At 37.0% G+C, this 12842-nt stretch overlaps 1 protein-coding gene across 1 annotated transcript; it reads left to right on the top strand.

The window, feature by feature from the left end:
• The first annotated feature begins 2145 nt into the window (after nucleotides 1–2145).
• On the top strand, nucleotides 2146–12590 carry LOC109088649 (protein mono-ADP-ribosyltransferase PARP14-like). The gene is made up of 11 exons (XM_042732463.1): nucleotides 2146–2438; nucleotides 6316–6434; nucleotides 6715–6745; nucleotides 6983–7150; nucleotides 7423–7656; nucleotides 7755–9281; nucleotides 9365–9451; nucleotides 9551–10093; nucleotides 10197–10342; nucleotides 10440–10614; nucleotides 10704–12590. Exons 1-11 carry the CDS (start codon nucleotides 2264–2266, stop codon nucleotides 11051–11053), a joined length of 3555 nt encoding a protein of 1184 aa, XP_042588397.1. The 5' UTR covers nucleotides 2146–2263; the 3' UTR covers nucleotides 11054–12590.
• Nucleotides 12591–12842: the final 252 nt, after the last annotated feature.

Genomic DNA, 12842 nt, shown 5'->3' with positions numbered 1-12842 from the left:
GGTTTGGAGCGGTTTGGGCAACGTAGGGTGGAGAGTGACGTCACATGGTCAAAAAAAAGAATGTTTAATATCTCAAACATCAAACCAGCACAAACGTTCGTTTTTGTGACACAAATCAGCACAAACGTAGCACAAACGAATGGCATAGTTTTGCTGATTATTTATTTTTATTCAAATGAAAATGTAATTTTCAACATAATACATTCCAGTGCATGTTGCAAAGAGGTTTTCATACTTGAGCTAAGGAAAGAGGGTTGTACTAGAAATGCAAACAGTAAAATGTCGTGTTTGTACAGTAAACAGGTTGTGTGTGTGTGAAATCATGAAGACTTGAATTTGGCTTATTCAGTACTCAAATGTTATACCTATCTATGAAATACAGTGGAATACTGCAATAAGTTTACTATACGACCTCTATTAATCAAACATTATATATATATATATATATATATATATATATATATATATATATATATATATATATATATATATATATATATATATATATATATATATATAGTGAAAATAAGCAGAAGGGTTTATTCAATTATACCCACACTAGGGGCTGAGCCCCCCTAAAATAAATATCCTAGATTTTGTTATACTATTTCTGAAAGTGAACCAAAGCGAAGAAACGAAAGTGAAAATAAGCAGAAGGGTGTAGTCAACATCTCCAGTCACGCCATCTGCGCTTCAAGTTCGTTGCGCGTCTACTCGGCGGTGTGCGGCAGATTAAGGTGCTAGCGTGTTAAAGGCGCTACCGTCTTCTTCTTTAGTAAATCCTCCTTCGGTTGTCATATTTATTCATATTCGTATTCATATACATATTTACGGCGTTCTACTTAAGTTTTCTGCATTTATTTGACTATAATTCTGTGTTTTTATCTATTTATGTATTTTTGGGTTCAAAGCTGTATACCCAATACCATTATGGTCATTTTCATATAATTTTCCTGTATCATTCTTTAATAATTGCATGCCAAATTCATGAAAAATTGCACAATATTCAAACAACAAAAAAACATAAAAAATTAAAAAAAAATTAAAATCAAACAAACTCCACCAGACATCCACCAGACTCTTGTTCTACATGTCCCCAAGTACCACTGTGGTCATTTTCATATAATTTTACTGTATCATTCTTTAATAATTGCATGACAAATTCATGAAAAATGCCATCTTTCTCACTATAGGCTACACACATATTTGAAAATTAATTAAGAATTAAAATCAAGTTGTTTTCTGCAAACTCCACCAGACTCTTATTCTACATGTCCCCAAGTACCACTGTGGTCATTTTCATATCATTTTACTGCATCATTCTTTAATAATTGCCTTCCGAAATCATGCAACATGCTATTTTTTCACTATTCACTCTTATTTGAAAATTCATTTAAAATTTAAATCAAACTGTTTTCTGCAAACTCGATCAGATTCTTGTTCTACATCTTTCCTGGTAAACCTGTGGTGATTGTCATCTTACTTTACAGTATAATTGTTTAATAATTGCTTACCAAATCATGACCAATGCTATCTCCTTCCACACTGTAAATACATTTTAAAAATCCATAAAAAGGTCAAATCTAATTGTTTTCTGCAAACTCCACCAGATTATTTTTCTACATCTCCCTAGGTACCAGTGTGGGGATTGTCATCTTACTTTACTGTATAATTGTTTAATAATTGCTTACCAAAGTCCTGACCGATGCTATTGACCTCGCTATATCCACACACAAAGAAACCTGTAGACGTCTATTTACTTTTGGCTGGCTTTGGGATAACCATGAGGTTTGGATATTGACTGTGTATTTGACATTATGTTCGGCTTAATAAAGGTTTTGGTATTTCTAATCCTGCCTTGTGTGTGCGGTTTCTCTGTCTTGACCCACAACATGAACATGTCATAACTTACAGGTGAATGTTTACAAATATTTATATGTAAATATTACTTTATAGTGAAAATTATAGCATTTTGTTATGATTTTGGCATCCAATTATTAAAGAATGATAAAGTAAAATGATGTACCTTTTGTTGTACAAAACGCAATCCAAATTATGCATTAATTCAGCAGCATTCCACATAAAAAAAGGAACACGCTCGCACCTTAATCTGCCGCACACCGCCGAGTAGACGCGCAATGAACTTGAAGCGCACATAGCGTGACCGCGCTACTCTGAAGCGTTGATGGCGTGACTGCAGTGATCAACGCTGCCTATATACACTGACTCACAAGTACTTTGCACATTGACCAGAAAGAACGCGATGGAGGAATATCATTATCCCATCATTGTAGAGGGAGACTGGGGGCCTGCGAAAAATCTGAAAAATAAACTTCAGATTCATTTTCAGAGTAAGAAAAAATCTCAGGGAGGAGACTGCGTCGTACAATATAATGACGGGAGTAACTCTGCTACGATTCTGTTCAAATCATCTCACAGTAAGTGCTAAACACAAAACACTTCACACTGCTCCATGCTGGTGTTTTGGAATGCTCTAGTGATTCTCCAATCTGAAAGTATCAGGGCCGGCGCTAGCCATTTGGGTGCCCTAAGCACAAATGCTTGACGGTGCCCCCCCCCCCTCCCCAACCAAAGAAATAACTACCATTCAGAATTTCTTAGTTAGGTTCTCTTTACTTCCAAAATAACTGCTGCAAATGAATAATTGGAACTGAACAATGTAAACACAGAAAGTTAAAAGTGCAAAAAAAAGTTTAGTGCAAATAACAGTATAAGTGTATGAATTTTATGAAGTATGAATTTTAAAGTGCACATTTTAAAACTGCAAATAACCATGCAATTATACACAGTACACACACATATATCATGTAGACACAAACTTTTATTTTGGATGCGATTAATCGAGATTAATCATCCCCAAGCCCTAATAATTTGACAACTCTGTGAATATGAAAATATACAAACACTGAGATTGTGGTTTTTTTTTTTTTCTAATTGCAGTTTCACCAACAGATGTCGCCCTTGGCGCGAACCTCTTGAAAATGACCGCATGCCATAGTACAACAACGAAAAATCTTTATCTAAGCGGTCTAATTTGGCAAAAATCACATCACGTTCAGTTGCAGGGTTTTCTTAAGTTCAGACTGAGGCAGATAGACATTGTATTGAAGCGAAGAAATTACAATAGGGAACGTTCTGCACTAATAGCTATATGCACACGTGACACATCTGTAACGTACGGGGAAAATTAGCTTTATTTGTCATTCAAATATGACGATGAGGACCCCAACGATTGGCCTTCCTTTCCTTCTCAAACAAACTGCATCTTTAACAGCCCAAGTTTCAAAATTTCCCCCCGGACCCCGTTAAAATAAAAGACTCAACATGCAGGGCTAAAAGCCCCGGATCTTTTGCACTACTAGCGACGCGGACGCGCCGACGCCCCTGGACATGCATACTACACGCAAGGGCTACAAAACTAACATTTTTATTTAAAACATTGTCTTACCTGCAAGCGACGCGCGCGAGCATCATCCTGCTGTCTCTTTTTTTTTTCCGCCCCCGACTCTTGGTGCCTTTTCGAGGCCATGTCTGAGGTCGGTGTCTGCCAAATTTGACATTGATTGAGGCATAATCGAACAGACCACTGGGAGGTGGGGAAGGGGGGGGCACCAGAGGGAGACTGGCACAGAGATTCACCTTTTTCTCGACTAATTTGGTCTAGGCCTATATTACTTTTGTATTGCTTTTGTATATTAACATGCTTTTAGAAATATATTTATTTGTTATTTATACTAGTAGCCTATTGTGATGATTTTTTCACGACCCAGATTTTTTGGTGCCCCCCCCAAGCACTTGGTGCCCTACGCGCAGTGCGTGATGTGCGTGTGCGGAGCGCCGGCCCAGGCTAGGCTATGATTCTCCAATCTGAAAATATGTAACAGTTTCAAGAGGTAGGAATCTCACTTCTCTCTTTCACATTTAATAACTTTGACTGTGACTGTAAAACTGAACACTGATAGTCTTCCATCTGTAATCTTTAATCTGTGCTTTAAAAGTATGGGACACGGCCTCCCTCCGCTTCGTGCATTTAATATCCTTTAACGCATGTCAATTAGCCGTTGATTATCCCGCTTGTTCCATGGTCTTTTGCCAAATTATAGACAAGTTGCAAGTTATAGACAATTATAGAAAACTTGCATTGCTCTTTGAAGCGCAATATTTGACCGCATATATTAATGATCTGCATAAAGTATTTAGCAGAGAACTGCATGCTGAAGAGTGCACAGCATTACATTTTAAATAAAGTAACAGTCTCTATATAGTCTCTACTCCTCAGCACAATGGTAACCCCAAAAACTCAGAAACATACAAGAAACCCTTTTAAATTCCAAAACAATAGAACATAAAACACTTAGAACAGATCTATGTCTGTATTAACAGCAAAACACATTAAAAGACAGTTAATTTTAAGATTTACTCACCTTTAACTCTCAGAAGCAAAACATACTGGGAACTATAAATCAGCTGTTTACTCATTCTGTGAATGTTTGTATATACAGGTGCTGGTCATATAATTAGAATATCATCAAAAAGTTGATTTATTTCACTAATTCCATTCAAAAAGTGAAACTTGTATATTATATTCATTCATTACACACAGACTGATATATTTCAAATGTTTATTTCTTTTAATTTTGATGATTATAACTGACAACTAAGGAAAATCCCAAATTTAGTATCTCAGAAAATTAGAATATTACTTAAGACCAATACAAAGAAAGGATTTTTAGAAATCTTGGCAAACTGAAAAGTATGAACATGAAAAGTATGAGCATGTACAGCACTCAATACTTAGTTGGGGCTCCTTTTCCCTGAATCACTGCAGCAATGCAGCGTGGCATGGAGTCGATCAGTCTGTTGCACTGCTCAGGTGTTATGAGAGCCCAGGTTGCTCTGATAGTGGCCTTCAGCTCTTCTGCATTCTTGGGTCTGGCATATCGCATCTTCCTCTTCACATTACCCCATAGATTTTCTATGGGGTTAAGGTCAGGCGAGTTTGCTTGCCAATTAAGAACAGGGATACCATGGTCCTTCAACCAGGTACTGGTAGCTTTGGCATTGTGTGCAGGTGCCAAGTCCTGTTGGAAAATGAAATCTGCATCTCTATAAAGTTGGTCAACAGCAGGAAGCATTAAGTGCTCTAAAACATCCTGGTATACGGCTGCGTTGACCTTGGACCTCAGAAAACACAGTGGACCAACACCAGCAGATGACATGGCACCCCAAACCATCACTGACTGTGGAAACTTTACACTGGAACTCAAGCAACGTGGATTGTGTGCCTCTCCTCTCTTCCTCCAGACTCTGGGACCCTGATTTCCAAAGGAAATCCAAAATTTTCTTTCATCAGAGAACATAAATTTGGACCACTCAGCAGCAGTCCAGTCCTTTTTGTCTTTAGCCCAGGTGAGACGCTTCTGACGCTGTCTGTTGTTCAAGAGTGGCTTGACACAAGGAACGCAACAGCTGAAACCCATGTCTTGCATATGTCTGTGTGTAGTAGTTCTTGAAGCACTGACTCCAGCTGCAGTCCACTCTTTGTGAATCTCCCCCACATTTTCCAATGGGTTTTGTTTCACAATCCTCTCCAGGGTGCGGTTATCCCTACTGCTTGTACACTTTTTTTCTACCACATCTTTTCCTTCCCTTCGCCTCTCTATTAATGTGCTTGGACACAGAGCTCTGTGAACAGCCAGCCTCTTTTGCAATGACCTTTTGTGTCTTGCCCTCCTTGTGCAAGGTGTCAATGGTCATCTTTTGGACAACTGTCAAGTCAGCAGTCTTCCCCATGATTGTGTAGCCTACAGAACTAGACTGAGAGACCATTTAAAGTCTTTGGAGGTTTTGAGTTAATTAGCTGATTAGAGTGTGGCACCAGGTGTCTTCAATATTGAACCTTTTCACAATATTCTAATTTTCTGAGATACTGAATTTGGGATTTTCCTTAGTTGTCAGTTATAATCATCAAAATTAAAAGAAATAAACATTTTATTTCATGTAACGTGTTATATATGTGCACAATAAAGTATAAAACTAATATCCATAAAACAATGAATATTAAATTTAATACTATTTTTGTCTTCATTTCTAAAAAAAATTATATTTATCAATATATAGCTATATACTGTCAGTGCATATATTGCAGTATATTGAAAAATGTATATTAATTTAATTTTAATGGACACATTCACTGATATCACATAAAATGATGCAGAACTGTTTTGTTTTGTGTTGTTCTTTTTTTTGACGTGTTGTGATGTATCTGACTAAATCTGATTGTTTGTGTTCAAGTCCGAGACGGCGTGCTCTCAAAGACAGAACACATTATTACCATTGACAATCAACAAATCAAGCTGAAAGTGTACAAACCCAGTGATGTAGAGGAACAGGCAGACAGCACTGGACCAAAAGTGAGTAGAATTATTACTAAATGCAGAATTAGGACAATGCTTTAAATCAAACCATTTAGATTGCATGAAGTAACTCCATATTCATTAAAAATTATAATTCAGTTTTACAGTTGATGCATTACAGGAAAATTTTGAATGAGTGATTCATTTTAAATGAGTTTCTCTAAGAAGATGGTTGTCATTTCTCTATATTGTTTGAAAGGCTGTAGAGAGAACAAAAACTACTTGTTTAATTGTCCATTTACGTTATTGTAAATTATTTACATTTATGTGGTTTCAGACAAAGCAGGCATGTGGATATCAGGAACCAAGTAAGTAAATCATCTGAACTTTGGTCTCTTACGTGCGTGTAATCTTTATTGGTTAGGTTATGGTCCCATTACCACTGCTGTGCTTGTTAGCACACTGATTTTAAGTAGCAAAAATATCAGTTAGGTACAGATTGATAGAAAACATTATTTTGTTTATTAACTGTAACCGAGACTGCTAAGCTGACCTTACAACAAATAATTTGCACACATATATGTCACTTTTATTTTGCCCCAAAGATCAAAGTAAATCAAGTGCTGTGGTCCTGGAGAACCTTCCAGATGATGTTAAACAAGATGTTTTGACTCTTTTGGTGGAGAACATCAGCAGTCTTCCTGAAAACGACTTTAGCATGGAATTACTACCAGAATTAAGAAAATCTGTTGTGACTTTTATAAATCCCAGTGGTAAGTTGTTCTGCTACTATAAAATATAAATTTATATGGACATTGTTATAATTTACAGCTTTTTTAGTCATGTTTTTTTTTTTCACTCCAAAAATCATAATTTAGATTATAAATCTTAATCTTAATTGCATAATGCTTAAGATTTAAACAATTGCACCGGGGAAGAGTTTTAAAAATGTGATTTTAATACTTTGCTGATATAGTTGTATGTTGTTGTTTTATGACTTGGTTAAATGAGTCTGATAAATTCTTTAAAACATAATTTCTTCCAGCTGCAGAAAAGTTTCTTGAGGACAGCAGGACACATGAAAAGTTTAAGCAGTATAATCTGAGGGCCTGTGGACTGGAGAGAAGCACATGTGTGCGGGTGGAGAATCTTCCAGCTGAGGCCAACAATGATAAGATGCTGCTGGAACTCTATTTTGAGAAATGGGGCGGTCCAGTAGAGAAAGTTATCACAATTCCATCAGAGCAAGCAGCCATGATTATCTTTAAGGAGGAAGAAGGTAAATGCATGTGCAGTTGCTGACAGTATTTGCTGTAACAGTTTCAGATTAGCTAACCCTTGCCTAAAATTGTACCTGTAATTTTTATTATTTTTCAGCAAAAGAGAGAGTTTTGAAGCAAAAGAATAACATCTGTGATGTCCCAGTCAAGATATATCCCTACTTTAAATCACTGGGTACAGTCTTATATGGTGGCAACAGGCAACATTTGAAGCTGCCTGAACCCATTACAGTCAGTGTACATCCTGCCATCAGGGAGTTCATCCTCAAGAAAGGGCAGATTTCCTCTATTAAAGACCAGATGAGCTCACACTTCTGCCACATAAACATGGACAAACCTGAAGTTTTGCTCAGTCCTGATCCAGCATTACTGAAACAGAAAGGAGTTACCAGAAGACACATTGATGGCTGGAGTAAGAATGCCATTGATGCCTTCAAGAAAATCATCTCAAACTACACAACATCTGAGTGGCCTGTGTCACACGCCTTGTGGTCTACAGTGGAAAGTGATATTAGGAAAGTTGTAAAAAATCAGGTTTTTACAGATTTGGATGCCTTTAAAGGGGCGCTGACACTGGCAGGAATGACCCATGAGATAACTGGACTGAAACCTATCATGGAGGACATTTTAGAGAGAGCAAAATTTCAACTGGAGAGAGAGAAGAACAGTGTGACAGAGAACATGGAGATTTCTCCTGCCATGTACTCTCTGCTTGAAAAAGATGGCCTAAAAAGTGCTGTTTCTCCACATCTGCGCATTGACTACAACAAAAAAATGAACAGATTAGTTTTATCAGGGCTTCATACAGAAACTCTTGTCTTCAAGAATTGGGTCCTTGAGAAGAAAATAAATATGAAGCAGAAGCCCTTAAACATTAACCGTTCAATCCTGGAGTTCTTGAGATCAGTGGATTGTGACGAAATGTCCAAAGATCTCTTTATATCTCATGGAATAACTGCTGTCTACACAATCGAAACTGGAGATGTTGTTGTGATTGGAAGCACAGAAAGAGCACTTAATGAGGCAGAGAATAGAGTGAAAACAGTTCTCACAACCAAAGACCTCACTGTAGAAGATCAGGGTGTCCTTCAAATGCCAGAGTGGCAGGATCTCAAAAAATCATTGATAGAGTTGTTCAATACTCCCAAAAAGACATCTGTGTTTATAAATCTATCTAAACAGAGAGACAAAATAATAGTGACTGGATTCAGAGAACCAGTGATGGAAGTCATTGAAAACTTAGGGTATTTTACTGTAAAACACACTAGAATTGAAGAAACTGTTCATGTTAAATCACATGCAGTGGTTAAATTCTTAAAAGACAGAAAATCACAAGACTGGCAGCATTTTACTAAATATAATGAGGTGAAAGTGAGTTTTGATTCAAAGAGACTCTGGATTAAACTGTCTGGAAAGCGTGTATTTGTTCAGCCAGCTATGATTTTCTTTGAAAGGTTGGCAGATAGTCTCCACACAGACACAGTGATCTTACAACAGTCAGGTGCGATAAAGTACTTCAAAGATCAGGGAAAAATGATGCTCTCAATGCTGTTAAAGGAAAAACGATTTGTGGCGGTTCTTCAGGAAGATGACATGCTGGAAGAGGAGGGTGATTTTTTTCAAGGTACAGATAATGGTTTCACAAAAAAATGTGGCAAGAAAAAAAAAACTGAGATCACTTATACCTTTTTGTTTTTTTATCTTTAGAGCCTCTTGGTAGAGTCTTCTCTTCTTCTCTTAGTGTGCGGGCTATGCAAGTACAAGGATGGAATCAAAGCATGATCAGAACATTTGGTAAGAAAGTAGAGAAGGATAAAGATGTGCTTACCGAATAAAAGGTCATTTAAGGAATAATAAAAGTATGTTAATTCCATACATTTTTGGTTGGTGAAGAAATTGAGCCAACTGTGTTTCAGCTGTGTGGGGAGACATCAGAGGACCTGAGTGAAGCCAGGGACATGATCAACAGCATGATATTACGGGAGCATGTAACCCTCCCAATCCATGATCCAGCCATTGCTCATTTCAACAGAGAGGATGTAGAAACACTGAACGCCATGCAGAGAGAGCTCACAGTCAGTGTCCAGCTTGAGAAGAAAGGCCAAGACTCTGTCATCACACTGGAGGGTCTGACAAGAGACGTCCACACTGCAGACAGTCGTATTCAAGACATGATCAGAAAGATGGAAAGAAAGGAAAAACAAAGAAGCAAGGCACTTTTCAATAGGAGTGTGCTTCAGTGCCAATATCAGGAGAATAGACACAGTGCCAGAAACTTTGATATATTGACCAATTATCAGCTGGAACAGGTCTTTCAGAAGAGACAGCCTACAGTGAGAACGAAGATTATCAATGATGAATATGAGGCTGATTTAGTTCGCAAAGAGGCCACAAGACAGAGACTGGGGATTGAACTAAATAAAGTAGATCTGAAAGGTGAGATCATTTTAGTAATAAATAAGTTAGGTGTTAGCTGTAGAAGGATGTCTGTTTGTCTGTAGACTGATTAGAAAGCAATCTAAGATTAATTTTTTAACAGTTGGAGCTCAAAGCCTTTTGCCTTCACACTGGGAGGACATGACAGGACAGCCAGTTGTTCTTGTAAAACTCACAGCAGGCTCAAAGGAATATGCAGATGTGGAGAAAGAGTTCAGGAGAACCAATCTAACCTTTAACATCATTGAAGTAAGACTAGACCAAAGAGAAATCTATTTATTAGTTTTGAAAGGTTCTGTTCTAAATCTTATGTTTACATAAACTAAATATTTATTTTTGCTTTTAGATTGAAAGAGTCCAGAATAGTGCACTTTGGAGAAACTACATGATCAAAAAGGAGGAACTGGAAGTTAAAAACAAGCATAAAAACAACGAAAAGCTTCTCTTCCATGGAACTGGCCCTGATAAGACAGATCAGATCAACCATCATGGCTTCAATCGCAGTTTTGCTGGCATGCATGGTATCAGTCAAATTCAGTATTAACTTTATTTGTTCTTGTTTTCATTTGTATTTTATATCAATAGACTTTTGCTCTTGTTCTGTTTTTAGGAGCCATGTATGGGAATGGTTCATATTTTGCTGTGGACCCATGTTACTCAGCCCAGCGCTACTCTAAACCTGATATCAACAGACACAAACGCATGTACCTCGCCAGGGTGCTTGTTGGTGATTTCACTCAAGGAAAACAAGGCCTTCCTGTTCCCCCTGCGAAGAGCTCCAGTAGTGTTGATCTCTATAACAGTGTGACTGACAACATGACCAACCCAACCATGTTTGTGATCTTCAATGATGTACAAGCTTACCCAGAATACCTAATCACCTTCCAGCAGGGCAGGGCTGGGGCTTATATTCATCCCAGGCAAAATCTGTTCCATTCAGCCCATAATTTCTCATGGTGAATTTTTATTTTTGGGTCAATTATCCTTTAAAATCTATAAAAATTTGTAAAAGGTCACCTTATTTATGTAAGACACTAAGACTGATGTTTCATCAGGCTCCTAAAGAATTAACATTTTCAATACAATTATTTAAAAAAAAAAAAAAAAAAAAAAAAACTAAACACATGTAGAAACCACAGTAAGAAAACAACCTCTATAAAGTTCAAGTTCATTTTATTTGTATAGTACATTTACAACAGCCACTAGGCTGACCAAAGTACTTTACAGAAGAGAAAATTATAAAAACATACACAGAAAGCAAAACAGATAAAAATATGAACAATCAGTTTTAAAAAAAATACAGAATAACAGTAATCAGTACACTAATGAAAACAGAGCAGGGACTTAAAAACACACAGAGGAGGGGCCATTCTAATTTTTAAAAGCAGGGTATAGGCATATAGAGAGAAAATAGAGAATGGGCTAAGATAGAGCCTTGTGGAAGACCACAGGTTAGAGGTACAGGGGAAGAGGTAAAATTACCCAGCTTCACTAAAAACGTTCCGTCAGACAGGTATGACTTTAAGAACTGTAGCTTTTAGGCCCACCCAGGACTCTAGTCTGGATAATAGTGTGGAGTGGTCTACTGTATCAAAAGCAGCCGATAAAGAATAAGAACTACAGAGTCTCCAGAATCAGTTGAGAGATAAATATCATTTAACACTCTCAAGAGGGCAGACTCAGTGCTGCGAGTAGACTTAAAACCAGATAGAAAAACCTCATAAATACAATTATTTGTCAAACTTTTTTGAAGTTGATCCAGCACAATTGTCTCCAACACCTCAGAAATGAATGACAGAGATTTGCACTAAAAATTTTTAGAACAGAAGAATCCAGTGAAGGCTTCTTGGGCAGGGGAGTGACTGTAGCCACTTTAAGACTGGCAGGACAGAGCCAGTTTGGAGACACTTATTTATAAGAGACACCAAACCAGGACCTAGTAAATCGATGATTACTTTTAAGAATTTCGGGTGAATTATATCGTTAGAACAAAATGAGGGTTTGAGCTTGTCAATCACCTTCTTCAATGCCTAGAAATTGATAGGTTCGAAAGCATCCCAAAAGGCAGAGGCAGATGACAGGGTTGGAGACACAGTTAAAATGGGCAGACACTACGTCTTATGTTAGTAATTTTGTAACTGAAATATCTCAAGAAGCTTTCACAGAAAGCATCAGGCAAGGTGTTAACAGAAGGATTTGCAACAGATTGAATACTTGAAAACAAAACCTTAGGTTAAGAGCGATTAGTTTCAATTATATTATATAAGAGTGGTGAATCATCTTACAGCAAGAACCGGCAAATCTAGTGCAGTCCATGAGGATGAGGTGCTCTTCATTCTGGGATTCATTTTTACATTTTTGTTTGTCAAACGTCTGAACTTGTTCAGTGTGTCTCAGATGTTTCATTTTTTTTTTTTGAATTAATGATATATTTTATACAGAATATTTACACAAATATTTATAATTGTCAAGAAATTACAATAAAACAATAAAAGCAGTTAAAAGTGAGAGAACATTTATTTTTTTTCTCTTTTTTTTTGGAAGTTTAAATGAATGAATGAATGAATGAATGAATGAACTAGCCTAATAATACTAGTAATTTAAAGTAAGAGCAAGGTTATTTCACATGGCTGGTTGAAGGAAAGTACGGTATATTATATAGTATACTCGGATGCACTATGAGTGTATGGTTGTACATCTAAGCAGCTGGTGAAAAATTGCTTTGAAAAAAAAAAAAAAATGAATTGTT

Source organism: Cyprinus carpio, chromosome B10, assembly GCF_018340385.1.
Source record: "Cyprinus carpio isolate SPL01 chromosome B10, ASM1834038v1, whole genome shotgun sequence".
In the NCBI taxonomy this organism is placed as follows: Eukaryota; Metazoa; Chordata; class Actinopteri; order Cypriniformes; family Cyprinidae; genus Cyprinus; species Cyprinus carpio.
The sequence above is the reverse complement of the archived record's forward strand: the minus strand, read 5'-3'. Positions and strand labels throughout refer to the sequence as shown.